This window comes from Leucoraja erinacea, chromosome 39, assembly GCF_028641065.1.
Source record: "Leucoraja erinacea ecotype New England chromosome 39, Leri_hhj_1, whole genome shotgun sequence".
NCBI classification, from domain to species: Eukaryota; Metazoa; Chordata; class Chondrichthyes; order Rajiformes; family Rajidae; genus Leucoraja; species Leucoraja erinaceus.
This window is the reverse complement of record NC_073415.1, coordinates 3,606,440-3,634,438: the sequence shown is the minus strand read 5'-3', so window position 1 is coordinate 3,634,438 and position 27,999 is coordinate 3,606,440. Positions and strand designations below refer to the sequence as shown.

At 49.1% G+C, this 27,999-nt stretch overlaps 2 protein-coding genes across 3 annotated transcripts in view; both read left to right on the top strand.

The window, feature by feature from the left end:
- Nucleotides 1–27,999, top strand: part of LOC129714466 (uncharacterized) — a 90,107-nt gene that overhangs the window by 48,410 nt on the left and 13,698 nt on the right. The window lies entirely within an intron of this gene.
- LOC129714468 (hepatic lectin-like) lies at nucleotides 68–27,999 on the top strand. 2 transcript variants are annotated; one of them, XM_055664079.1, is made up of 10 exons: nucleotides 69–278; nucleotides 11,703–11,795; nucleotides 16,897–16,938; nucleotides 17,608–17,724; nucleotides 18,704–18,775; nucleotides 19,696–19,764; nucleotides 21,524–21,598; nucleotides 23,293–23,444; nucleotides 24,900–25,012; nucleotides 27,091–27,999. In XM_055664079.1, exons 2-10 carry the CDS (start codon nucleotides 11,729–11,731, stop codon nucleotides 27,248–27,250), a joined length of 867 nt encoding a protein of 288 aa, XP_055520054.1. In that variant the 5' UTR covers nucleotides 69–278; nucleotides 11,703–11,728; the 3' UTR covers nucleotides 27,251–27,999. The 2 variants fall into 2 exon arrangements, with proteins under 2 accessions (XP_055520055.1, XP_055520054.1); XM_055664080.1 differs by lacking the exon at nucleotides 16,897–16,938 and having other exon boundaries at nucleotides 68–278.

Sequence of the window (27,999 nt, the reverse complement as noted above, 5' to 3'; positions counted from 1 at the left end):
GACCCCAGAGTTAGACGGTAGGCGTGGGGGAGAGGAGTGGGAGTGGGAGGAGCAGGAGGCAGGGCTGTAACAGTTCGGCGAGGCAGACGGAAGATTCGCTCGCTTCTCTTTGTTGGAGTCCGGGCTGCAGGGGTTCCAGTGTGGACGGACCGACACCGCCCAGGGAGGCGCGGCGGCGGATTGCAACCGCTCCACGGCCCATTGAGAGAGAGGAGAGAGAAACTAACGGCGAGACGTTAAATAACGGTGAAAGCGTGCACAGCTGCAACCCCAAACTTGTAAGTCCGATCTCAATGCAATTACTCATTGCTGTAAACCTCGCAATTGCAACATGCACAAGACTCTTTGCAACTTTAGATGTCTCAATTAGGACGGGAATTGCCCGCAGCGGTTTAGCCAGGAGTTTGCATACAGCCGCCGACTTAAAGCGGTCACTGTAGAAGAATTCCGATGTTATATTAAGACCGGAATAAGACTGAAGGCAGGCACAAAAAGCTGGGGTAACTCAGCGGGACAGGCAGCATCTCTGGAGGGAAGGAATGTGTGCGTTTTGGGGTCCAAACCCTTCCTTATGTCTGAAGAAGGGTTTTGGCCCGAAACGTTGCCTATTTCCTTCGCTCCATAGATGCTGCTGCACCCGCTGAGTTTCTCCAGCTTTTTTGTGTACCTTCCTTATGTGTGTGTGTGTGTGTATATGTGTGTGTGTGTATATAGAAAGGAACTGCAGATGCTGGTTTAAACAGAAGATAGACGTAAAACGCTGACAACTTTAGTCTTCAGTCTGAAGAAGGGTCTCGACCCGAAATGTCACCCATTCCTTCTCACCAGAGATGCTGCCTGTCCAGCTGAGTTACTCCAGCTCTTCAGTTTGAACATGCATCTGCAGTTCCTTCTAACACAGGAGTCTGTGAGTCATTGCCCGGCCCGTCTCCCCGCCTCGCCCCGGGATCCCAGCCTCGCCTTATAGGGGCAGGGGTGGCGTTTAGGGTCCAGCGGTGGTTACATAGGCATGGGAAAGGGAGTCGGGATTGTGAGTTAGGTTCAGTAAAAAGAGTTCAGCGGAAAGGATCAGGAACATTACTTCACTAGGGTAGGGATAGCGGAATTAAGGGATATGGAGAGAAGGCAGGAACGGGGTATTGATTGTGGATGTTGCCTGGCCCGCTGAGTTACTCCAACATTTTGAATGGCGGTGCTGGATCGAAGGGCCGAATGGCCTACTCCTGCACCTATTCTCTATTGTGTATTATTTCATTCGTGATAGGAGCAGAATTAGGCCATTCAGCCCATCAAGTCTACTCCACCATCCAATCCATGGCTGTTCTATCTCAGCCCCCTAACCCCAATTCCCTTTTTTGTGGGAAGGGTTTGACAATAGACAATAGGTGCAGGAGTAGGCCATTCGGCCCTTCGAGCCAGCACCGCCATTCAATGTGATCATGGCTGATCATCCCCAATCAGTACCCCGTTCCTGCCTTCTCCCCATATCCCCTGACTCAGCTATCGTTAAGAGCCCTATCTAGCTCTCTCTTGAAAGTATCCAGAGAACATTCACCGCCCTCTTGAGGCAGAGAATTACACAAACTCACAACACTCTGTGAGAAAAAGTATTTCCTCGTCTCTGTTCTAAATGGCTTACACCATATTCTTAAACTGTGGCCCCTGGTTCTGGACTCCCCCAACATCGGGAACATGTTTCCTGCCTCTAGCGTGGCCAAGCCATTAACAATCTTATATGTTTCAATGAGATGCCCTCTCATCCTTCTAAACTCCAGAGGGTACAAGCCCAGCTGCTCCATTCTCTCAGCATATGACAGTCCCTCTCAGCATATGACAGGGTTAAGGTCAGAGTGGGATTCAAGGGATCAGGGGCTGGGTCCTGATCAGAGGCTCAATGTTCGGGGTGAATGTTGAAATTGCCATGGTTAGGGTTCAGGGGGTCAGTGTGAGTTGTCAGGATTCAGGGTCATGGTCAGGGTTGTGGTCCCTAGTCATCGTACAGACATCAGTCTGAAGAATAGTCTCGACCCAAAAAGTCACCCATTCCTTCTCTCCAGAGATGTTGCCTATCCCGCTGAGTTACTCCAGCATTTTGTGTCCATCTTCAATTTAAACCAGCGTCTGCAGTTCTTCCCTACACATCGTACTAGATTAATATCATGTTGCGTTTCACTGTCTGTATAACTCGTTATCACCTACCCCCACAGCCAACAATGGACCATTGTGGGCTCTGCCTTTTCTTGATCATCATTGTTTTTTGCACGACTTGCATTCATTTGTTCTATGTACATCCTATAGTTCTTGTTTCTCTCATCCCCGACTCTCAGTCTGAAGAAGGGTCACCTATTCCTTTTCACCAGAAATGCTGCCTGACCCACTGAGTTACTCCAGGTTTTTTGTGTCTGCAGGTTTGGGATTCAGGATTATGGCCGAGGGGGTTAGGGTGAGGATCAGGAAGCCCAGGGTATGGTCAAGGGGAGGTCCCGGGGTCGTTTGGGATCAGGTGTCGGGGTTGTGTGTCAGGGTTTGGGCTCAGGGGGGAGGGGAGTGTGGTTGTTCATGGGGTCCGGTTGGGGTCAGACATGAGAGTTGGGGGTTCAAGGGTCAGAGGACGCTTGGGTTCAGGTGGGGGTCAACGTTAGGGTTTTCAGAGGGTAGGGTTGGGGTTCAGGTGAGCGTTGGAGGTTCAAAAGTGAGGGCAGGGGTTTCGGAGGTGAGGGGGTGGGTATCAGGTGAGGGTTGGGGTTTCAAAAGGGCTGAGCGCTGAGGTGAAAAAGTGTGGGCTGGGGTTCAATGGTGAGTGTTGGGGATCAGTGCTCTGAGGCTCAAAGGTGAAGGTTAGGGTTCAGAGGTGAGGGCTGGGGTTCAAAGGTGAGCATTGGGGTTCAGTGCTCTGAGGCTCAAAGGTGAAGGTTAGGGTTCAGAGGTGAGGGTTGGGGTTCAGAGGTTAGGGTTGGGGTTCAGAGGTTAGGGGTTCAGAGGTTAGGGTTGGGGTTCAGAGGTTAGGGGTTCAGAGGTGATAGTTGGGGTTCACGGGTGAGGATTGGGTCAGGAGGCCATGTGCTTGGTATTGAGTAGCACAGCAATGTTGGGCCGTGGTGTGGAGGGAGTTTGGTTACTGTGAGCCTCTCGTCCCAACATTAATTGCCTGTGGTTCTGACCGCACGAGGCCTGGAAGGGGCCCTAGCTCCCCCCAGAGAGTGGAGCTCTGGCTTCCTGTTTCCCCGCCAGCACTTGGCAACAGAGCGAGCATCTCCCCGTAAACCCCACACAGGGAGAGTGACGGCCGCAGATGCTGCAACAGCTGAACGGGCCACGCTCGGCTGTTAATCCTTCGTTGGGCTGGATGGAGAGGTCCCCATCCGCCTCGGTCGAGCAACGCCTTCACGATCACAGGGGCACGCATCAGCTTGCACACCTGCCGACACGGAGCACAGACCGTTCAGTACAGTCGACAGCACTCCAGTGTCCAGCCCAGCACACACACCACACCCTGACACACACACACCCAGTCCGTGCCATATTACAGCCAGCATCTACACTTGTTACAGGCATCGCCTACAGTCATTACAGGCAGCATCAACACCCATTATAGGCAGCATCAACATGCATTGCAGGTATAGTCTGTAGTCATTACAAGCAGCTTCAACATTCATTACAGGCATTATTTACAGTGATTACAGGCAGCAACTACCTCGTTACAGGCATTGTGCAAACTCATTACAGGCATCACCCACACACATTACAGATATTATCTGCACCTACACTCTTTACGGGCATCACCTACACTCGTGACGGGTAACACCCTCATTTGTTCGAGAAACGAAACTACACTTGATAACACCTACACTTGTAATGGGTGTCATATGCACTCATTACAGGCTTAGCCTACAGTCATTGCAGACAGCATCCACACTGGCTACAGGAGTCAGCCACACTTGTTACAGGCAGCACCGACACTCATTGCAGACGTCATCCCACTGATTATGGGCAGCACCGACAATAATTACAGACATCGTCTGGTCATTACAGACAGGATCTACACTCGTTACGAGAGTCAGCTACACTCATTACAGGCAGCAGCAACAATCATAACAGGCATCGTCAACAGTCATTATATGGGGAGCATGTACACTTGTTACGGGCATTGCTACACTCGTTCCAGGCAACACTGCTTCAAGCCCATGACAGTGGGGTTTACCTGTAACCTGCATCGTCCGCTTGGTCATTGGATTGTAATACACCTGCAACGTGAAAAGACAATAATTAAACCTGTATTCACCCGGCTGTAGTGACAGCAAAGAGGCTCCCACTCAGCCAACCTGGGAGCATCCTCCTGTGGGTCAGTGGGTGGGTGGGGGAGGGGGGTTGGTTAAATTTGGAGAGAGACCCCTAGCAACAGTATGGCCCATTCCTAATCACAGCCACAAATGGCTGGGGGGCCAGAGTCCTCGCTCAAGGTGGTGAATCTGTGGAATTCTTTGCCACAGACGGCTGTGGAGGTAGATTCTTGATTAGTGTCAGAGGTTATGGGGAAAAGACAGAAGATTGGGGTTCGGAGGGAGAGATAGATCAGCCATGATTGAATGGCGGAGTAGACTTGATGGGCCGAATGGCCTAATTCTACTCCTATTCCTTATGACCTTCTGCCCGCACAGAGTGACCACAGCACAGTCCTGAGGGCAAGGGAGAATGCAACCTTCAGGTGGTCCACCCTGTTTTGACTAATGCAATCAACCCGGCGTGCACAAACAATTAGATCAAGTAGTACAAGTTGACCTGCAACTTTAGGCTGTGCACGCCATATGCACGGAGAAGATGAGAAAGTTTCAATAGTCCAATAAAGTCCGATCCAAGATAGTCCGAGGGTCTCCAATGAGATAGATAGTGGCGTAGGACTGCTGTCTAGTTGTTGGTAGGATGGTTCATCGAAACATAGAAAATAGGTGCAGGAGAAGACAAATGTGTACAGCAATTCGTTCTTCCCCCGCACAATTAAAGCATGGAATAATCTCCACCAAACTATAGTTACCCAACCAGATGCAACTAAATTTAAAGTAGCACTTTCTTCCCAATAACCCTTTCTGGTTTAATCCCACCCTTCACCACCTCCAGTTTAAATTCCAGTTGGAATATTTTGGAGAACCAAGTAACCAAGAAGGCCATTCGGCCCTTCGAGCCAGCACAGCTATTCAATATGATATTCAATATGTCCCTATATCCCTACCATTCTGTTGTTAGTAGGATGTTCAACAACGCTTGTTTGAAAAACAATCTCAAGCTCCTGTCCCACTTAGGAGACCTAAACAGCAACCTCTGGTGACCTTGGCAGCCACCCAAGGTTTCATTGAGGTCACGGGAGGTTTTGGTCACTCTCCCTAATGGTCGAAAGTAGTTTCCGTGTGGTCGAGGCTTCACCTAGGTTGCTGCTATTTTTTCATCATGATTAAAACCGGCCTCGACTAAAAATAGGTTGCCGTTTTAAACATTGATAATTTTTTTGTCGCAGGTCTAGTTGAAGCCGGTTTTCTTCACAGTCGAGGAAGGTTTTCAACATATTTGTGGGAAGTGGTAGGAGGTTGCAGGTCACCTTGACCGTGATTTTTTTTTTGGGTGGTGGGCAAGGTCACCAGAGGTTGCTGTTTAGGTCTCCTAAGTGGGACAGGGGGTTTACTGTCCCAGAAATCAACCAGGTTTCTTCCCATGAAATCCCGTTAGTTGGGAAATTGTCGCCCAAGCCGGGACTCGAACCCACGGCTCTGAGTTGACGGCAGGTGATGCAGTGGCTGGGGCAGCCGGGCGTGTCAATGTCGGGCGTGTCAATGTCCTCTCCTCGGACAACATTCCCAGCAGCAGGGTTCCAATTACACTCGCTCAGCACAGACAGGGTGGGTCACTTAGTTCACACACATGACACCAGACCCCTCAAGGAGTCTATTCCAAGCCCTGCCAGGGGAAGGCAAGACCAGCGAACAATTCACGCGTGTGCTCAAAATCCAATATCGTCACTGATTCCCACTAGTGGGAGAGTCTAGGACCAGAGGGCACAGCCTCAGATTCAAAGGACGTTCCTTTAGGAAGGAGATGAGGAGGAATTTCTTTCGTCAGATGGTGGTGAATCTGTGGAATTCACTGCCTCAAAGGGCTGTGGGGGACAAGTCAATGGGTATTTTTAAGGCAGAGATAGATTCAAAAAGCTGGAGTGACTCAGCGGGACAGATTCTTGATTAGTATGGGTGTCGGGGAGAAGACGGGAGAATGGGGTTGAGAGGGAAATATAGATCAGCCAAGATTGAATGGCAGAGTAGACTTGATGGGCCGAATGGCCTAATTCTGCTCCTAGAACTTATGAACGTATGAACAGCCAGTCCTGAGTGCCAAGAAATGACCGAGTCCCCCAGATACAACAAAGACCAAGAGGGTCAAAATCTGCCCTGGCTCAAATTCCTCCTCGTCTCCTTTCAAAAGGTACGTCTTTTTATACTTAGGATGTGGCCTCTGTTCCTGGACTCTCCCACTAGTGGAAACATGCTCTCCATGGTCCACATCCACTTTATCTAGGCTTGTCACTATTTGGTAAGTTTCAATTAGGTCCCTCTCTCCCCCCCCCCCCCCCCCCCATCCCCCATCCATCCTTCTCAGACCTGCAATTGCTCAAAGTGGTGAAGGTGTATCAGCATGGTTTTGGGAAACTGACATCTGTGCATTTGGAGCACAGGGACCCTGTCGAAGGAGTAAAATGAGAGGATTGTCTCACAAAGAGTGGAAGAATATTGTGGTATGTTCTGAGATACAGTGAAACATTTTTATTTGTGTGCAATGCAGTCAAATCTTATTGTGCACGAGTACAAGGATGCCAGTACAACAAGTAGTGGAAAGAGAAAAATACCAAAAGCACACAATATATTGTTACTGCATTATAATGCTACAATTACAGAGAAAGATAGGCTCAAAATGCTGGAGTAACTCAGCGGGACAGGCAGCAACTCTGGATGGAAGGAATGGGTGACGTTTCAGGTCGAGACCCTTCTTCAGTCATCGGTGTAAACCAGCATCTGCAGTTCCTGACTAAAGGGTGTTGTCCGTATGGAGTTTGTACGTTCTCCTTGGAACCTTGCATAGCTAAAGGGCCAATTCCACTATCTAAAGGGCAACTCCTGCTGTGGTGGCAGCTGCTAGGCCAACTGCGAGAACTCGCAGCAGGCCCAGGACAACAGCGCGCATTGAATGTGCCCGAGAGCAGCATCAGACTGGGAAACGTCACGGGGAAACTGGCAACAGAAGATCGCATTGTTTATTGAACCTTTCTAAACAGGGTTACGGCGACTCACTACACAATTTTAACGGCATTCAATCTACTAATGCTTCCTCATGTACACAATCAGAATAATTTAGCATTTTAAATAATACAGGAATATTCTCTCTTTAACCCTGATTTCACATTGGACTGTATTTGAGCATTGACATTAGACTATAGACAATAGGTGCAGGAGTAGGCCATTCGGCCCTTCGAGCCAGCACCGCCATTCAATGTGATCATGGCTGATCATCCCCATTCAGTACTTCGTTCCTGCCTTCTCCCCATATCCCCTGACTCCGCTATCTATAAGAGCCCTATCTAGCTCTCTCGTGAAAGTATCCAGAGAACCGGCCTCCACCGCCCTCTGTGGCGGAGAACTCCACAGACTCACAACTCGCTGTGAGAAAATTCCAGACTCACAACTCGCTGTGAGAAAATTCCACGGACTTACAACTCTCTGTGAGAAAATTCCACAGACTCACAACTCGCTGTGAGAAAATTCCACAGACTCACAACTCGCTGTGAGAAAATTCCACAGACTCACAACTCGCTGTGAGAAAATTCCACAGACTCACAACTCTTTGTGTGAGAAAATTCCACAGACTCACAACTCGCTGTGAGAAAATTCCACAGACTCACAACTCGCTGTGACAAAATTCCACAGACTCACAACTCTCTGGCTAGCTCCCACTCTTGATCGAGAGAGCCCATCACTCGAAAATCAGCATCGCAGTTTCCTCTCTGAGTTGTCTTTCCGCCTTTTCCCAAACTGCTACCGTATTCCATGGGTTTTCTGTTCACATGCAAAGGGAAAGTATACAGTTAATGACAAGACAGAGTTTATGTACAAATGGATCTTGGGATCCATGCCTGGAGCTCCCTTACAAGTAGCAACACAAGTAGATAGTTGTAAAGAATGCATTGGTCGGGGCATTGAGTGTTATGCCCCTGTCCCACTTAGGGAACCTGAACGGAAACCTCTGGAGACTTTGCGCCCCACCCAAGGTTTCCGTGCGGTTCCCGGAGGCTCAGGATTGAACCCGGCTCTCCGGTGCTGTAAGGCAGCAACTCCACAGTGTTGCCGTTGGCTCCAAATATAGTCATAGATTCATACAGCATAGAAACAAACTGGCCCAACTCTTCAAAGTTGTCCCATCTAAAAGCCAGTCCAATTTGGCCGTGTTTATTCTTAGGACATTTATCCCAAATCACCTTTGAACTTTTTCCAACTGCCTTTGTTTTTAACCCTGTTGCAATGCACTGACAATTAGATCCTCGGAGATATTATTTGCATCCCCTTTGCTCCAACACCTGGATCCACCTGACATCCAACTATCTCTCACCTGCCTCTAACTCCTAACATCATCCCTCCCCTTGCCCCACCTTTCATAAGTTCATAGGTTATTGGAGCCGAATTAGGCCATTCGGCCCATCAAGACTACTACGCCATTCGATCCTGGCTGATCTATCTCTCCCTCTCAACCCCACTTTCCTGCCTTCTCCCCATAACCCCTGACACCCTAATCAAGTCTCGTACTAATCAAGTACTAATGAACTGATGAAACAGCACTAGCACTGCCTTCAGTCTGAAGAAGGGCCCCGACCCGAAATGTCACCCACCGTTTTTCTCCAGAAATGCTGCCTGACCTGCTGAGTTACTCCAGGGATATGTGTCTATCTTTGGTATAAACCAGCATCTGCAGTTCATTGTTCCGTACTTTTCTCACTTTGTACATTGTATCCTTGTGGATATATATATATATATATAGCCAAGGATATAAATCACTGGATAAACAATATATATATATATATATGTATATATTGTGGAATCCCACTGTAGCTTTTTTGTCTCTGCTAATTCACTGAGATTTCTGCCCCCCCCCCCCCCCCCGAACTCTGCAACACCCAAATTCTCCCCAATCTTCCTCTGCCCATGGTATTTTCAGTCACCCATCCTCCCAAAGCTTTTCCCCCTCTTTCTTAACTCAGGGCGTTACTTTAGGCAGAACTCTTCCAGCAAGTTGCGGATGATCGGGACTTATATCTCCTTAAAAGGCTTGACGCCAGAACTTTGATTAATTACGCTCCTGTGAAATGCTGCTGCTGAACATTCTGGTGGAGATTAGAACGTGGAATTATGTGGAAAGGAAAGAAAATGTTCGTTTCGGGCAACAGAACGGCGCAGCGGTAGAGTTGCTGCCTCACAGCGCCACTGACCCGGGTTCCGTACTGACTACGGGTGCTGTCTGTACGGAGTTTGCATGTTGTCCCTCTGACCGCGTGGGTTTTCTCCGGGTGCTCCGGTATCCTCCCACATCCCAAAGACGTGCAGGTTTGTAGGTTTAAGAAGGAAGTGCAGATGCTGGAAAAATCGAAGGTACACAAAAATGCTGGAGAAACTCAGCGGGTGCAGCAGCATCTATGGAGCGAAGGAAATAGGCAACGTTTCGGGTTTGTAGATTAATTGGCTTTGGTAAAAAACTGTAAATTGTCCCCAGTGTGCGGGATGGTGCTGGTGTACGAGGATCGCTGGTTAGCGCAGGTTCGGTGGGCCGAAGGGCCTGTTTCCATACTGTTTCTCTAAACTAAACTAACCCTATCAGTCCCAGCTTTGGTGAAAATTATAAGTCACCCCTGGTGTGTAGTACAACGAGGTGATCGCTGGTCGGCATGGATTCGGTGGGGCCGAAGGGCCTGTTTCCGCACTGTATCTCTGCACTATACTAAATGAACCAGGCAGCATCTCGGGAGAGAAGGAATAGGTGATGTTTCGGGTCGGAACCCTTCTTCAGAACGTCGCCCATCCTTTTTTTCAGATGGTTCCTGTCCCGCTGAGTTACTCCAGCACTTTGTGTCTATCTTCGGTATTAGCCAGCATCTGCAGTTCCTTACTACACATACTAATTTTGCTGTCACCCTGTTGGGTTCCTCTGTCTGTACACTCGTTGTCACCTCTCTCACACCCAACATTGGCCTATTGTGTCTCCCACATTTCCTTCATTAGCGTTGCTTTTTGCATATCTTTCATTCATTTCTCCTAAGTACAGTCCATGTCTCTCACCAGTGGCGGACTGGCCAGGGTGTCAGCTTGCCCGATGGCAAGTGGGCCACTGATGAAGTGGGCCCCTGATGTTGGGCCCCCTTTGTCTCCTGGTAACCAATATTTTTAGACCCCGTCCGCAACTGTCCCTCACTCCTCTTTTCCCAGTCCGAAGAAGCGTCTACACCCGAAACGTCACCTATTCCTTTTCTCTAGAGATGCTGCCTGATCCACTGAGTTACTCCAGCTTGTAGTGTCATTCTTATAATGCATCTTCCTAGAACGAGAGATACTGAAGAAGGATTCCAACCCTGCAACGTCACCCATCCATTTTCTCCAGAGATGCTTCCTGTCCCACTGTGACTGGGACGCGAGCATTTTGTGTCTATCTTTGGTATTAACCAGCATCTGCAGTGGTTTGCTTCTCAGAAGCTTGCGTTATGGAAGAGTAATATGGCAATAGTAATATATCTAACGGGCAGTGCAGGCCATTGATGAGAAGGGAGAACTTGTTTAAGAAGGAACTGCAGATGCTGGAAAATCGAAGGTAGACAAAAATGCTGGAGAAACTCAGCGGGTGCAGCAGCGAAGGAAATAGGCGACGTTTTGGGCCAAAACCCTTCTTCATAAGGGAGACCTTTCAGCCTCTTGGGGAATGCATGAACAAATAAGAAGAAGAAACAGAGACCATTGATAATGATATAGTGGGTTGAGATCAAGGAGAACATCAACTCCAAGTGGCTGGCCGTTTGGAGAGAGAAAGGGCGGTCACGGTGGCACAGCGGTAGAGTTGCTGTCTTGCAGCGAATGCAGCACCGGATACCCGGGTTCGATCCTGACTACGGGCGCTGTCTGTACGGAGTTTGTACGTTCTCCCCGTGACCTGCATGGGTTTTCTCTGCGTTCTTCGGTTTCCTCCCACATTCCAAAGACGTGCAGGTATGTAGGTTAATTGGCTTGGTAAATGTCCCTAGAAATTGTCCCCATAGGGTGCAGGATAGTGTTAATATGCGGGGATCGTCTTTGGAGTGTGGGAGGGAATCGGAGCAACAGGAGAAAACCCACGCAGGTCACGGGGAGCCCGTACAAACGCCGTACAGACAGCGCACGCGGTCAGGATGGAACCTGGGTGTCAACGCAGTGAGGCAGCAACTCTACCGCTGCGCCACCGTGCCGCCATTGGTCTATTGTAGAGTGCGGCCATTGGATGGGGGTGGGGATGCGGGACCCCTGGGTGGGGGTGAGACCCGAGGGCAGTGTTGGGGACCCAGGTGGCTTGGGTGGGGGCATTGAGCAGTGATGGAGCCCTAGGGTTGGTATAAAGCTCCACTTCATCTCTGCCCCCTTCTTTCTGTCTGGCAGGTTGACGGGTCACCACCCAACACACCATGGTGAAGGACGGTGCTGGAGATCGGCAGGGCAAGGACGAGATGAAGATGAATGTGCGGAACGCAGGTACACTGCTCACTGCGGGGATAGAGGGATGGAGGAGGGGCACTGGGTGTAGGGGACAGGTTGTTATTCATAGCAAAAGGATTTGAGTATAGGAGCAGGGAGGTTCTACTGCAGTTGTACAGGGTCTTGGTGAGACCACACCTGGAGTATTGCGTACAGTTTTGGTCTCCTAATCTGAGGAAAGACATTCTTGCCATAGAGGGAGTACAGAGAAGGCTCACCAGACTGATTCCTGGGATGTCAGGACTTTCATATGAAGAAAGACTGGATAGACTCGGCTTGTACTCACTAGAATTTAGAAGATTGAGGGGGGATCTTATAGAAACGTACAAAATTCTTAAGGGGTTGGACAGGCTAAATGCAGGAAGATTATTCCGGATGTTGGGGAAGTCCAGAACATGGGGTCACAGTTTAAGGATAAGGGGGAAGTCTTTTAGGACTGAGATGAGAAAAACATTTTTCACACAGAGTGGTGAATCTGTGGAATTCTCTGCCACAGAAAGTTGTTGAGGCCACAGTTCATTGGCTATATTTAAGAGGGAATTAGATGTGGCCCTTGTGGTTAAAAGGATCAGGGGGTATGGAGAGAAGGTAGGGATGGGATACTGAGTTGGATGATCAGCCATGATCATATTGAATGGCGGTGCAGGCTCGAAGGGCCGAATGGCCTACTCCTGCACCTATTTTCTATGTTTCTATGTTATAGTTCAGGAAGTCATTGATTTGAAGGTTGGCTTCATGTGATGAGCAGATTGGGGACATAACGGCTGAACATTACCCGCACCTCCCACTGGGACAGAGGCAGACCACTGGTTCCATGCAAAGCCAGCTCAGTCGTAAAAGACCCCTTTCATGTCTACTTCTCTCCACATCCCCCCATCTCCCTCTTCACTGGTCCGGGTGTCAGAGGTTATAGCGAGAAGGCAGGTGAATGGGGTTAGGAGGGAGAGATAGATCAGCCATGATTGAATGGTGGAGTAGTCTTGATGGGCCGAATGGCCTAATTCTACTCTTATCCCTTTTGACACACTCCCTGAGCAGTTTCCCACTCCCCATTCCCTTCCTACCCTTCATTAGTCTGAAGAAGGGTTTCAGCCCGAAACGTTGCCTATTTCCTTCGCTCCATAGATGCTGCTGCACCCGCTGAGTTTCTCCAGCACTTTTGTTTACCCTCTCCCCATTCCTCAGCCTCCATGCTCTTGCCCTACTCACTGCCCACCTGCTTCACCCCCTCCGTACTGCACTGCCTTGTCACCACCTCCCCAGGGGCTCCTTGCACCACTCCTACCCACTCCATTCACACTCCTTCCTCACCCCCTCTTCAGACCCTCCCCCTCCCCAATCCCTCCTCCCCCTCCCCCACTGCCTCCTTCTTCTCAGCCCACTACTCCATCCCCACCCCCTCCCCCACCCTCCTCATTCTCTCCCTACTCTGCCCACTTTGTGGCTTCCCCCCGCATTGTTCCCTTGACACTTCCTCGCCAGTGTCTTCTTCTCACCATCCCCACATTTCCCCCATCCTTCCGCACTCCTCCCCACTCCTCACCCTCTTCCCATTCCCCCTCCCCCCTCCCTCCTCAACCATTCCTCATTCCCCCCAGACCCTCCCTCACTCCCTCCTTTCTCCCTCCTCTCTCCTCTCTTCCTCCCCAGTCTCTCCCCCATCCTCTCCCGCACACTCTCCCCCCATTCCCTTCTCTCTCACCCCCCTGTCTCCTCACCCTCTCTCTCCACTCCCTCCTCTCTCACTCCCCACTCCCCCCTCTCTCTCCCCTCCCCACCCCCCCCTCCCCCCCTCCCCACTGCCTCCTCACCCCCTCCCTCCCCATTCCCTCACCCCCTCTTCCTCCACCTACCCTGCTCCCCACCCTTTCCCCACTTTCCCCCCTCCCCATCTTCCTAACCACACCTGGCCCCGCCACCCCCCACCCACACTCACCCCCACCCCCACCGTCTCTCTTTCAGCTTTACTAGGGAGCTGTTTAAAATCAGCAGCCCTGCCACCCGGTGATTCACTGGTGGTTTACTTATTTTACAGATGATTCTCCTTACTCATAACTTTCTTCCTGTTCTGGCCATCTGGAACACATTGCCCATGCCCAAGAATAGCTGTATAATTATGCAGCCGAGGCCACATGCAAACCGATGAGAATCTATGAAGCTGAGGAATATCCCCAACCAGGATTAGACTGACTCATGTAGCATGGGGTGCTTGTTTCATTTAGTTTAGTTCAGTTTAGTTACAAGATACAGACGCAGAAACAGGCCTTTCGGCCCACCAAGAACGTGCTGACCAGTGATCCCCGTACATTAACACTACGTTACACACACTAGGGATTTTTTTTTTAAACTTTGATACTATCCTAATTAGCCTACAAACCTGCACGTCTTTGGAGTGTGGGAGGAAACTGAAGATCTTGGAGAAAACCCACGCAGGTCACGGGGTGAATGTGCAATCTCCGCACAACCAGTGATGGTGATTGTACGTCAAGTTACAGATACAGACTGTGATAGGTATTGCTATTGAGGGAGTGCAGCATAGGTATACAAGGTTAACTCCCGGGATGGCGGGACTGTCATATGCTGAGAGAATGGAGCAGCTGGGCTTGTACACTCTGGAGTTTAGAAGGATGAGAGGAAATCTCATTGAAACATATAAGATTGCTAAGGGCTTGGACACGCTAGAGGCAGGAAACATGTTCCCGGTGTTGGGGGAGTCGAGAACCAGGGGCCACACTGTTTAAGAATAAGGAGTAAGCCATTTAGAACGGAGATGAGGAAACACTTTTTCTCACAGAGAGTGGTGAGTGTGGAATTCTCTGCCTCAGAGGGCGGTGGAGGCCGGTTCTCTGGATGCTTTAAGAGAGAGCTAGATAGGGCTCTTAAGGATAGCGGAGTCAGGGGATATGGGGAGAAGGCAGGAATGGGATACTGATTGGGGATGATCAGCCATGATCACATTGAATGGCGGTGCTGGCTCAAAAAGTTGTGTGGGTGCATGGAACAAGCTTCTGAGAAGGTAGTTGAGGCTGGGACTATCTCAATGGTTGAGAAGCAATTAGACAGGTACATGGATAGGACAGGTTTAGAGGGATATGGGCCAAGTGGAACTAATGTAGATGAGACATGTTGGTCATGATGGCAAGGGTTAGGCTGTTTTGGGCAAGTGGGGCTGAAGGGCCTGTTTCCACGCTGTATAACAGACTCTATGACACAAAGTGCTGGAGTAACTCAGCTTGTCAGGCAACATCTGTGGAAGGACATGGACAGATGACATTTCGGGTCGGGTCAGTGGAAGTTTGCCGACCCCAACACATCGAGTGTCTGTGTCTCTCCCCAGATGCTGACTGACCCGCTGAGTTGCTCAGCACTTCACTTTTTTGTGCAATTTCACAGGCCGAATTTAGTTGTTAAAATTGCAAAATAAATGCTGGCATTGATTAAAGCAACCAGTGCAAGTGCATAGACAAGGCAAGGTGATCCGCTCTCTGGCTGTTATGTGGCTCAAGACCCACAATAACGTGGTGCCTTGTGAAGTGGTCACTTGTCAGCTGTATCACTCTGTGTACAACTGGGTCAGCATTTCCTGCCACTCATGTGTGCGTGCCTGGTCTCATTTATGGAAACATACACAAACGCACAGATGCACCAACACAATGCACACTTGCAAACACACTCAGGAACACATTGAAGCGCACATACTCTTTGGAATACCACATGCACATACACACACACACACACACTCAAGACACAAACAAATGCATGCACACACGTACACACCCACATACATACATGTATGCACAAATTCACACATACACTTGCACGCACGTATGCACCTACATGCATGTATGCACACATGCACAAAGACACACACACACAGACATATGTACTTTCATGCATGTATTCACCAGACTGATTCCTGGGATGTCAGGACTGTCTTATGAAGAAAGACTGGATAGACTTGGTTTATACTCTCTAGAATTTAGGAGATTGAGAGGGGATCTTATAGAAACTTACAAAATTCTTAAGGGGTTGGACAGGCTAGATGCAGGAAGATTGTTCCCGATGTTAGGGAAGTCCAGGACAAGGGGTCACAGCTTAAGGATAAGGGGGAAACCCTTTAAAACCGAGATGAGAATTACTTTTTTCACACAGAGAGTGGTGAATCTCTGGAACTCTCTGCCGCAGAGGGTAGTTGAGGCCAGTTCATTGGCTATATTTAAGAGGGAGTTAGATGTGGCCCTTGTGGCTAAGGGGATCAGGGGGTATGGAGAGAAGGCAGGTACGGGATACTGAGTTGGATGATCAGCCATGATCATATTGAATGGCAGTGTGCAGGCTCGAAGGGCCGAATGGCCTACTCCTGCACCTAATTTCTATGTTTCTATGTTTGCACCCACATGCATGTATGCAAATGCACACACACAAACATACGCAGACACGTACACACACACACACTTGCACAAACCTATGCACCAACATACCTGTATGCAAATGCACACACTCATACAGACACACACACTTGCACACATGTATGCACCCACATGCATACAGTGCAAGGCACACATGCGCACATTGATGTACACACATGTATACGTCGATGCACACATGCACATGAACACACATACAAGAACAAACATACACATGCAATGACAAACATATGCATTTGGAAACACAAACACACACATACCAACATTTGCACACAGGCAAACACACACACACACACATTGTTTGGCCCAGGGTGACTCACCGCTGTGCCTTTTTTCATCTCGAGAAGGGTCTCGACCCAAAATGTCATCCATTCATTCTCTCCAGAGATGCTGCCTGACCCGCTGAGTTAGTCCAGCATTTTGTGTATGCTTCTATCTTCGGTGTAAACCAGCATCTGCAGTTCCTGCATCCACACTTGTTTCATTGTGCCAGGATCACCTGGACCAGTGTCCCACACTGACTGAGCAGCAGGCAAATGCCAGTCTCAGTACCCACTGTGTCCCAGAGCCGGAGGAGGTGGACCTCACACACCTCCCAGTAATGTGAACAAATTGCCCATAGGTAATCCGCGTCCCTTCACTTATCAATCTCTTCTGTTCCCTTCAAACAGAGGATGCCCAGCCTGACGGGACACAGGAGGGAGCAGCGGCAGGTGAGGCTGGGGAAGCACTGGAGGGGGAGGGTGCAGGGAGCACTGAGGCTGGGGGGGAATCAATCAATCAATCACAATCAATCAATCAACTTCTCCATCAGTCAGTAAATCAATTAATCAGTCAACAAAATAACTAATTAGTCAATGAATGAACTAATCAGTCAATGAAGTAACTAATCAGTCATTAATCAACTAATCAGTCAGTGAATTAACTAAGTCAATGAAACATAGAAACATAGAAAATAGGTGCAGGAGTAGGCCATTCGGCCCTTCGAGCCTGCACCGCCATTCAATATGATCATGGCTGATCATCCAACTCAGTAACCTGTACCTAACTATGAATTAACTAATCAGGCAGTAATCAACTAATCAGTCAACTAATTAACTAATCAGCCAGTGAATCAACTAATCAAGTCAATTAATTAACTAATCAGTGAATCAACTAATCAGTCAGGGAATCAACTAATCAGTCAATTAATTAACATATCAGTCAGGGAATCAACTAATCAGTCAGGGAATCAACTAATCAGTCAATTAATTAACTAATCAGTCAGGGAATCAACTAATCAGTCAGGGAATCAACTAATCGGTCAATGTCAACTAATCACAGGCAATGAATCAACTAATCAGTTAATCAATGAATCAGTCAACCTCCTTCCCACCTTCCAGACGCTGCCAAAGGAACGGCGGGAGCAACGCGAGGAAAACCCTTTGGGATAGTGAGCTACATCCTCCTGGGTCTCTTTGTCCTGCTGACGGTGATGTTTGTCGTGGAGCTGCTGAAGTGTAAGTTGCAGACGGCGTGTGAGTGTTAGGGATGGGAGGATGAGCAAGGGCCTGCCTGCAGCCGTGTAGAAGCGTCGGGGGATGGGGGACCTTCCCGCAAAGGGCAGGAGACTGGTGACTCACACAGTGTGGAGGGAAGTGAGAGAGATCAGACAGGCTCTGGTCACAGGCTTTCACACAAAATATATTCAGCATATCATGAATCCAAAGACATGTTCAAGGAAGGAACCTACAATTAATTTGCTACCCAATGTTACAGATCTCCAAGTCTGAAAACTGCCAGTGAACCTCTTCCATATCAACTCCTCTCGATCATTGCAACTGGACTAGGTAGACCTCTGCTCTCTAGTTCCTAATTCCCCAACCCTGGGACAAAGATTGTGTGCATTCACACTATCTATGCTCATCATGATTTTATACACCTCTATATGATTAACCCTAGTCTCCTGCATTGGAAGGGATTAAGTCCTAGCTTGTCCAAACTCTCCCTATAACCCCAGGTGAAACTGTGGTGCAGAGGTGGAGTTACTGCCTCACAGCGCCAGAGCCCCGGGTTTGATCCTGTCCACGGGTTGTCTGCACGGAGTTTGTACGTTCTCCCTGCGTGGGCTTTCTCCAGGAGCTCCGGTTTCCGCCCACACTCCAAAGGCGTACAGTTTTGTAGGTTAATTAGCGTGGTAAAACTGTAGAATTGTCCCCAGTGTGTGTAGGAGAGTGTTCGGGTGCGGGGATCGCTGGGCGGCGTGGACTCAGAGGGCCAAAGGGCCTGTTTTCACACTGTATCTATAAACTGAACTAAACTATACTCAGTCCCTGGAGTCAAGAACATAGTACATGGCTGATCTATCTCTCCCTCTAAAGCCCCAATCTCCTGCCTTCTCCCCCTAACCCCATGACACCCGTACTAACCAAGAATCTGTCAATCTCTGCCTTAAAAGTATCCGTTGATGTGGCCTCCATGTTATTGTCTCACTTTTAGTCAGACAGATGTCTGGAGAAATTAAAGAGCTGAAGGATAACATCACATCGGAACTTGCGAGCATGAAGCAGGGTAAGTCTTTGTCAAAGGGTGCGTGGGGGGGTCTTTGTGGGGAGCGTGTGGGTCAGACTGTGTGGGGTGTGTTGGATCAGTCGGTGGGTAGGGGAATGTGTGGGTGAGTCTGTGTGCAGGGAGTGTGTGGCTGGGAGTGTGTGGGCAGTGTGTGGGTGGGTCTGTGTGGGTGGGTCTGTGTGGGGAGTGTGTGGGTCAGACTGTGTGGGTGTGTTGGATCAGTCTGTGTGTAGGGGAGTGTGGATGGGTCTGTGTAGGGTGTGTTGGGTGGGTCTGGGTGTGGGGAATGTGTGTGTGGGTCTGTGTGTGTGTGTGTGGGTGGGTCTGTGTGTGTGTGGGTCTGTGTGTGTGTGTGTCTGTGTGTGTGTGTGTGTGTGTGTGTGGGGGTGTGTGTCTGTGTGTGTGTGTGGGTGGGTCTGTGTGTGTGTGGGTGGGTCTGTGTGTGTGTGTGGGTGGGTCTGTGTGTGTGTGGGTGGGTCTGTGTGTGTGTGTGGTGGGTCTGTGTGTGTGGGTGAGTCTGTGCAGGGAGTGTGTGGGTGGGTCTGTGTAGGGTGTGATGGATCAGTCTGTGTGTAGGGGAGTGTGGATGGGTCAGTGTGTGTGTTGGGTGGGTCTGCGTGTGGGTGGGTCTGCGTGTGGGTGGGTCTGCGTGTGTGGTGGGTCTGCGTGTGGGTGGGTCTGCTGTGTGGGTGGGTCTGCGTGTGGGTGGGTCTGCGTGTGGGTGGGTCTGTGTGTAGGGTGTGGGTGGGTCTGTGTGTGTGTGGGTGGGTCTGTGTGTGTGTGGGTGGGTCTGTGTGTGGTGTGTTGGATCAGTCTGCATGTAGGGGTGTGTGTGGATGGCTGTGTTACCATAATGTGAATGTTCTGTCCCTCGTTCAGTATTCCTGACTACTGTAACCAATATTTCATGCCCATTACAGAACTGATCTCAGTGATTCGGGTGGAAAACGAACAATTGGCGGCAGGACAGAGGAACATAGAAAGCAGGAGTAAGTGAGACTCCAACAATGCCCCTGTGTGTTCACCTGTCGACTCATCCACTGGTCATTCTGCTGGGGAGACTTGCAGCAGGCTGGTCGTTCCAGCAGGGGGCAGTGCCTCCCCTCCTGCTGCCCTGCTTGGAGATTGCCTTGTCTGAGCAGACAGAGGGTACAGTACAGTACAGGCAATGGCAGAGAGAGCAGGGCATGTCAATGACAAAGCATCGCTGCACATGGCCAGCTGCAAGCGATCCTGATTGTTGCTGTTTCGGGGCGAGATCTCATTTTCTCGTCCACGCACTGCGACACGGGCAAGTGAAGGGCCTGTCCCACATTCAAGACCTAATTCACGACCTCTGCCGAGTTTGCCCTTGACTCGTATTAGCAGCATGGGCGTCACAAGGTCGTAGGTAGGTCGTGATGTTAGTCGTAGGTACTCGTGGCATCAACTAGGTTGTGGCGTTTTTTCTAGCCTGATGAAAAATGTCCACGATTCAAAAAGGTTGTGAATTAGGTCATGAAAGTGGGTCAGGCCCATTACAGAAGCCAATGAACCCACAAAGGCGTGGGTCTTTGGGAAGCAGGAGCACTCAGAGGAACGTGCAAACTCCCCACAGGCAGGCTGTAACCCGGGTCTCTGGCGTTGTGAGGCAGCAGCTCTACCCACTGTGCCACCTAGCCAGTGGGATTGAAGACACTCCCTGGTGCCAGGCTCCACTTTCAACCCATGTCTTTCCCATTATTCCCAACATCGGGCAGGGATAATTGGGAATTGCCGCTGTGAAGAGTTACGCAAAGATAGACACAAAAAGCTGGAGTTTTAATGCCCCCTGTCCCACTTAGGAAACCTGAACGGAAACCTCTGGAGACTTTGCGCCCCACCCAAGGTTTCCGTGCCTTTCACCTGCAACCTCCGGCAACCACATGCAACCTCCGGGAACCGCACGGAAACCTTGGGTGGGGCGCAAAGTCTCCAGAGGTTTCCGTTCAGGTTTCCTAAGTGGGACAGGGGCATAAAAACTCAGCGGGTCAGGCAGCATCTCTGGCGAGAAGGAATAGGTGACGTTTTGGGTTAAAGACCCTTCTTCAGACTAGAAGTCAGGGTAGAAGGAAACAAGAGATATAGACGATGATGTGGAGAGATATAGAATGAATGAATGAATAAGTTTATTGGCCAAGTATTCACATACAAGGAATTTGCCTTGGTGCTCCGCCCGCAAGTGACTACATGACATACAGTGAGTTAAGAATGACACATAAAACATTAAACATTAATAATAAAACACTATCGATTAAACATGTAAAATACCAGAGCAAAAGGAGGCTACAGATTTTTGGTTATTGAGTAGAACTACTACTCGTGGGGAAAAAAGCTGTTTTAATGTCTGGCGGTGGTGGCTTTGACAGTCCGGAGTTGCCTTCCAGAGGGAAGTGATTCAAAGAGTTTGTGGCCAGGGTGGGAGGGGTCAGAGATGATCTTACCCGCTCACTTCCTGGCCCTTGCAGTGTACAGTTCGTCAGTGGAGGGAAGGTTGCAGCCAACAGCCTTCTCAGCTGATCGGACGGTTCGCTGCAGCCTCCGGGTGTCGTGCTTGGTTGCTGAGCCAAACCAGACCAAAGCAGGACAATGAATGAAAGATATGCAAGAGTTTGCCTGTTTCCCTGGCCTCTGTCCTGTAGTGGATGTTGTGCGGTGGGTGCTGGGGTTAAAGAGACCAGTGTGACTGGAATATCCTGGCCCTGCAGTAATCCTGCGTTTCACTTTCAGTTTCCAGCTTGTCGGATCAGACGCGCAAATGGCACGGTGACGTGCGCGCTCAGCTCGCGGACATGAGGGAAAACTGTGAGTGTTGAGAACGACGGGAGCCATCCTTGTCTCATCCACCCCATCGGTCAGTCAATGAAGGGCGTTGCGCAACTCATAGAGTCGTACAGCACGGAAACTGGCCACTCGGCCCAACTTGCCCAAGATGCCCCATCTCCCCTGGTCCCATTTGCCTGCATTTGGCCCATATCCCGCAATACCCTTCTTATCCGTGTACCTGTCCAATTGTCTTATAGTACCTACCTCAACTACCTCCTCTGGCAGACACAAAAAGCTGGAGTAACTCAGCGGGACAGGCAGCATATCCGGAGAGAAGGAATGGGTGATGTTTCGGATCAATAGACAATAGGTGCAGGGATATTTTGCTCGGGTAGCTTACACCCCAGCAGTATGAACATTGACTTCTCTAACTTCAAATAGCCCTTGTTTTCTCTCTCTCTACATCCCCTTCCCCTTCCCAGTTCTCCCACCAGTCTTGCTGTCTCTGACTATATTCTATATCTGTCCCACCCACACCCCTGTCAGCTGCCTGAAGAAGGGTCTCAACACGAAACGTCACCCATTCCTTCTCTCCAGAGATGCTGCCTGTCCCGCTGAGCTACTCCAGCATCTTGAGTCTACCTTTGATTTAAACCAGCATCTGCAGTTCTTTCCTACCTCCTCTGGCAGCTCATTTTGTGCACCCTTTGTATGAAAGTTGCCCCTCGGTTCCTATGAAATCTTCCTCCTCTCACCTTAAACTTATGTCATCTGGTTATTGTTTCCCCGACTCTTGGTATTAAAAAAAAAAAAACCCTGTGCATTCAAAAGTCTCTTGAAGGCAAGACATTTTATTGCAGTCTCCAATCCTTCGAACAACCCTAATCCTCGGAGTAAGAATCATGGATAAATTGGTGAGACACAAAAAGCTGGAGTAACTCAGCAGGTCAGTCAGCATCTATTCCTTTGTCTCCAGAGATGCTGTCTGACCCGCTGAGTTACTCCAGCATTTTGTGTCCATCTTTGGTTTAAACCAGCACATGCAGTTCCTACCTACACATCTCTAACATCTAGACAGCCCATGTGATCGTCACAACTACAAAAGGTACTAGACGATGGCCCTATTCACCAGGGACCGATGAAAACCCTAAACACAGGTAGCCTTGTGTGAGACTGTGGGGAGCGGTGCCATGGGCTGCTTCTATGGGCAGTAACTGCTACACCTTTGGCAACGTTCCTCAGCTGCTTTGCCACTGAGATATTCCCCTGTAAGTCCATCACTTCCAGGGGGAGTCACTAGATGATAAATTGGTGGGTACACAAAAATGCTGGAGAAACTCAGTGGGTGCAGCAGCATCTATGGAGCGAAGGAAATGGGCCGAAACCCTTCTTCAAATAAATTGGTGGGGTTGGTCTCAGACCCATGGATGATACGATTCCTATCAAGTGTAGAGTGAGAAAGGGCAACTCCTTTGAGGGTTCCTTTCCTCTCTGTAAAGACATGGATTGCTGTCATCCTCAATTCAACTCTCAATGTTGCTTGGTCAATGCTTGCAGCCCAGACTCCTCTCACTACACACCTCCCCATGGCCCACTTGACCAAGGAAGGAAGGAGGGAGGGAGAGTGCCCATTGGGCTCCATGGATGAGGTGTCCCCTTGGCACCAGTGGCGGAGTTTGTCCACGTGGCTCCTGTTGTGGGGAGGAGTTTGGTGACCGGATGTTCACTTCCAGGTCGCCCCCGATTCGAGTGCCCCGACCAGTGGACGTTATTCAGCCAAAAGTGCTTCTACTTTTCACCAAACTCGGAAGATTGGGTGTCATCGCAGAGGCTTTGCACTGCCCAGATGGCCAACCTGGTTGTGATCGACAGCTCTGCCAAACAGGTACGCCTAAACATAGACATGAAGTGCAGGAGTAACTCAGCGGGACAGGCAGCATCTCTGGAGAACGTCGAGAGGTGACGTTTTGGATCAAGATTATACAAGTTTATACTGATTGGTGGGGGTGGGTGGGGGGGGGAGAGGTATGGAGGGAGAAAAATGATGGAAAAGGAGAGGAGCAGGGCAAAGTCTGGCAGATAATAAGTCATAGACACAAAAAAAAGCTGGGGTAACTCAGCAGGACAGGCAGCATCTCTGGAGAGAATGAATGGGTGACATTTAGGATCGAGACCCTTCTTCAAGCATAGGTGAGAAGGGTTTTGATGGGCAAATGGTTGGAACAAAGGCCAGAGATACGAAAGGAAGGTGTGACAATTTGAAATTTGCATGTTGCAAAGACAGAGGGAAGAAAGTGGCGGGATGGGGGAGAGGGGGGTGGGGGAGTGGATGGTGGCAGTCCAGGTGGGCACGGAGGAAAGGGAGGGTGGGGGAGGGGGGGGAAAGAGAAGGTGTAGGGAGCTTTGGGGGGGGGAGGGGTGGCTTTGTGTAGAGTTTCCCAATACCAGTCCTATGAGCGCTTTCTGCAGGTCATCTCTCCACATTCACTCACCACCTCATTATCACACATATTATCATTTATACGCACACAAACCATATACACACACACACACACACACACACACACACCACACACACACACACACACACACACACACACACACACACACACACACACACACACACACACACACACACACACACACACACACACACAATAATGTTATCTCACAGACAGATATAATGTCACACACTCACACATATATATTATCTCGCTCTCACAGACACACACGTATTCACACACACACACACGTATTCACACACGCACACACACACACGTATTCACACACACACACACGTATTCACACACACACACACACACACACACACGCACACACATTCACACACACACACACACACGTATTCACACACACACACACGTATACACACGCACGCACACACACACACACACACACACACACACACACACACGTATTCACACACACACACACACACACACACACTCGTGCGCACACACACACACTCACGCACACACACACACACACACACGTATTCACACACACACACACACACGTATACACACGCACACACACACACACACACACACACACACACATATTCACACACACACACTCTCCAATTATCGTGGGGTTTATGAAATAAAAGCACTGTAGATTAGCATTTCTTACTGTGCGTGGCAGAAATTCAGATCGATAGGCAGCAAATCTGACATATTCTACACTCGATATTTTTGCAACAGAAGAAGCACTTAGTCAGATGATAAAATCATGAAAATGGCGTGGCTAGGTTCCAGTAGTTTTGGTCAACCAATATGTCTTGCGTCTCTCACAATCCTATATTTATTTATTTATGCCATAGGCGTTTGTGAAACGAGAGGTCAAGACAACACGACACTGGATTGGCCTGAATGAGTCCAGCGTGGATGGGACCTGGCATTGGGTGGATGGTACTGACTACGTTCCTTCACAAACGTAAGTTCTCTTTGCAGTGGAACGGGCTAATTGGTGCACCAGTCTGACCCTCTGTTGCTAAACATTTATTTTGTGCAATTAGCTCTGAAAACTATCAGGACTGGAGGTGAGTTTTTTTTTAAAGATGGGTTCATGGAGGTTTGGGTGGCACGGTGGGGCAGCGGTAGAGTTGTTGCCTTGCAGCGCCAGAGACCCGGGTTCGATCCTGACTACGGGTGCTGTCTGTACAGAGTTTGTACGTTCTCCCTGTGACCATGTGGGTTTTCTCTGGGGTTTAGTTTAGTTTAGAAATACAGCGCGGAAACAGGCCCTTTGGCCCACCGAGTCTGCACCGACCAGCGATCCCCACACACTTACACTATCCTGCGCGCACACACGCACACGCACACACTTGGGGACAATTTACAATCTTTACCAAAACCAATTACCCTACAAACCTGCACGTCTTTGGAATGTGGGAGAAACCGGAGCACCCGGAGAAAACCCACGCAGGTCATGGGGAGGACGTACAAACTCCACACAGGCAGCAACCGTGGCCAGGATCGAACCCAGGTCTCTGGCGCTGTGAGGCATCAACTCTACCCGCGCTGCCACCAAACCGGGATCTCTGGTTTCCTCCCACACTCCAAAGGCTTACAGGGTTGGAAGCTAATTGACTTGGTTTAAATATAAATTGTCCTTGGTAGGATAGTATCAGTGTGCCGGGATGGTTGGTCAGTGTGGACTTGTTGAGCCGAAGGGCCTGTTTCTGAACTGTATCACTAAACTAAAAGGTTCAGGTCTTGACTTGAAAAGACACTTGAGCAACCAATGTTGTCCAGCCCACCCCCACTCACTGCTGGGCCTGATACATGGTTCAATTCAAACATTCAATGGTTCTTTACTGTCACCTATGCACGGCCCAGTGAAATTCTTTTGCACAACTCGTAAATGCAAAGTCGCCATATTTTGGTGCCGTTTATAAAGAAAAAGAAAAGGTCCAAAGTTCATTCCAAGTGCTGGATGTACTGGAACGCCCTTGATTCAGGCAAGCCCAGGTCAGCCCCAGGCGTCTGCAGGCTCACGACCCAAGGTCCTTCTCCTCCGACCCTGACGAGTGATGGAGGCAATATCCCGGCCCATCTCCTACCGGCCCACTCCTCACATCCATAGTTGCCAGCCCCTCCCTTCTCCTGTGCTCTCTGGGCTTCTGAGCTTCCCTGTGTAGGCAGCAGCCTGCTGGGCCCTTCTTCACACCGCTGAACCAGACCTGCCACCAGGTCTTTATTCTCGACTGGGGATCTGAGAGCAGGAGAAAAATAGACACAAAACGCTGGAGTAACTCAACGGGACTGGCAGCATCCCATAGAGAGAAGGAATGGATGATGTTTCGGGTTGAGACCCTTCTTCCTGTGCTGTACCTTTATGCCTGTTTTATATTCCATGTTCCAGTCAATGGATAATCCGAGGAAAATGGTTAATATTCTCCCCTCCCTCCGTGACACCGCTCCTTATTCGTCACAAGTACATAATTAGATGTACATTCAAACTGGTTTAATTCAAACTATGAAGAAATGAGTGGGTTAGCATATGATAGACAACTCCTTGATTAGAACGGGCGTCAAGGGTTATGGGGAGAAGGCAGGACAAAGGGGATTAGGAGGCAGAGATCAGCCATGATTGAATGGCGGATGGGCCTATTTGCTCTTTATCAGTTTATTTATTCATGTGTGTGTATATATATTTATATAATGGTATATGGACACACTGATCTGTTTTGTAGTAAATGCCTACTATGTTCTGTGTGCTGAAGCAAAGCAAGAATTTCATTGTCCTATCAGGGACACATGACAATAAGTGTTCAAGAAGGAACTGCAGATGCTGGAATATCGAAGGTACACAAAATTGCTGGAGAAACTCAGCGGGTGCAGCAGCATCTCCATAGATGCTGCTGCACCCGCTGAGTTTCTCCAGCAATTTTGTGTACACATGACAATAAACTCACTTGAACTTGAATGGCCTAATTCTACTCCTATAACTTGCGAATCTACGGACATGAACACTGCAACCATTCTAACCCATGTCATTTTATCATTTAGGTTTTGGGCCGACGGAAAACCCAAAAGCACTGGAAGTTACGAAGCTTGTGCTGGTACTAACCGTGATGGGTCCTGGATGGTATACTCGTGTAGTGAAAAAATGAATTACATCTGTGAGCGGCCTGTGTTTTGCCATTTTAAGAACCCTTCACTTAGTTGAAGATCTGAATCTTGTTTGGAAACATATTTTCTGATCCTTTTTTAAGCTATGTTGTAACCATGGCCTAACAACAAGATCAAATTGCTGCCTGAAACTGAGTGCCATCAAATGTAGCGAAGAGGCTGTCCTTTCCAGCTTGTGCAATGCCCACTAGTAAACTATGCGTTAGGAATTTAATTCTGCAGCTCGAGTGCTTTTTTTTTAACCTGAGAATATTCAACACCTTTCCTTTTTTATGCTTAAATGTATAGTTTTCTTTGATAATTTAGATTAGGATTGTACCAGTGTGTTTCCACATCTATCTGTCAAGTGAGAATTTAACATTTTCTACGAGAAAGGACACAAAGTGCTGGAGTAACTCAGCGGATCAGGAGAACATGGATCGATGACGTTTCGTTTCATGACCCTTCTTTAGACGGAATCTGTCTGATCCAAAACATCACCTACCTATGTTCGCCAGATTTCAAGTAACCCTTGCTTTCCCTCTCTCTCCATTCCCTCCCCTTCCCAGTTCTCCGACCAGTCTCACTGCCTCCTACTACATTTTATTTGTTTGCGTTGTTGATACCACCTTCTTCTGTGAAGGTTGATGTCAAGGGAGTGGGAGGTACATAGATGAAGGTTGAAGGTTGCAATCTTCCACCCCTGTTGATACCTTCCCCCAGCTAACAATAATCCTTCTATATTTCTACATTTTCCTTGATATCCATTCCCTTTTTCCTGTTTCACACCTTACACCTCCTTATCTA

Excerpts from the sequence above, each read along its gene's own strand:
- LOC129714468 (XM_055664079.1), top strand. The coding sequence starts at position 11,729 with ATGGTGAAGGACGGTGCTGGAGATCGGCAGGGCAAGGACGAGATGAAG. Across the intron at positions 11,796-16,896 it reads GATGAATGTGCGGAACGCAG|AGGATGCCCAGCCTGACGGG; the intron begins GTACACTGCTCA and ends CCCTTCAAACAG. Across the intron at positions 25,013-27,090 it reads GACTACGTTCCTTCACAAAC|GTTTTGGGCCGACGGAAAAC; the intron begins GTAAGTTCTCTT and ends TTTATCATTTAG.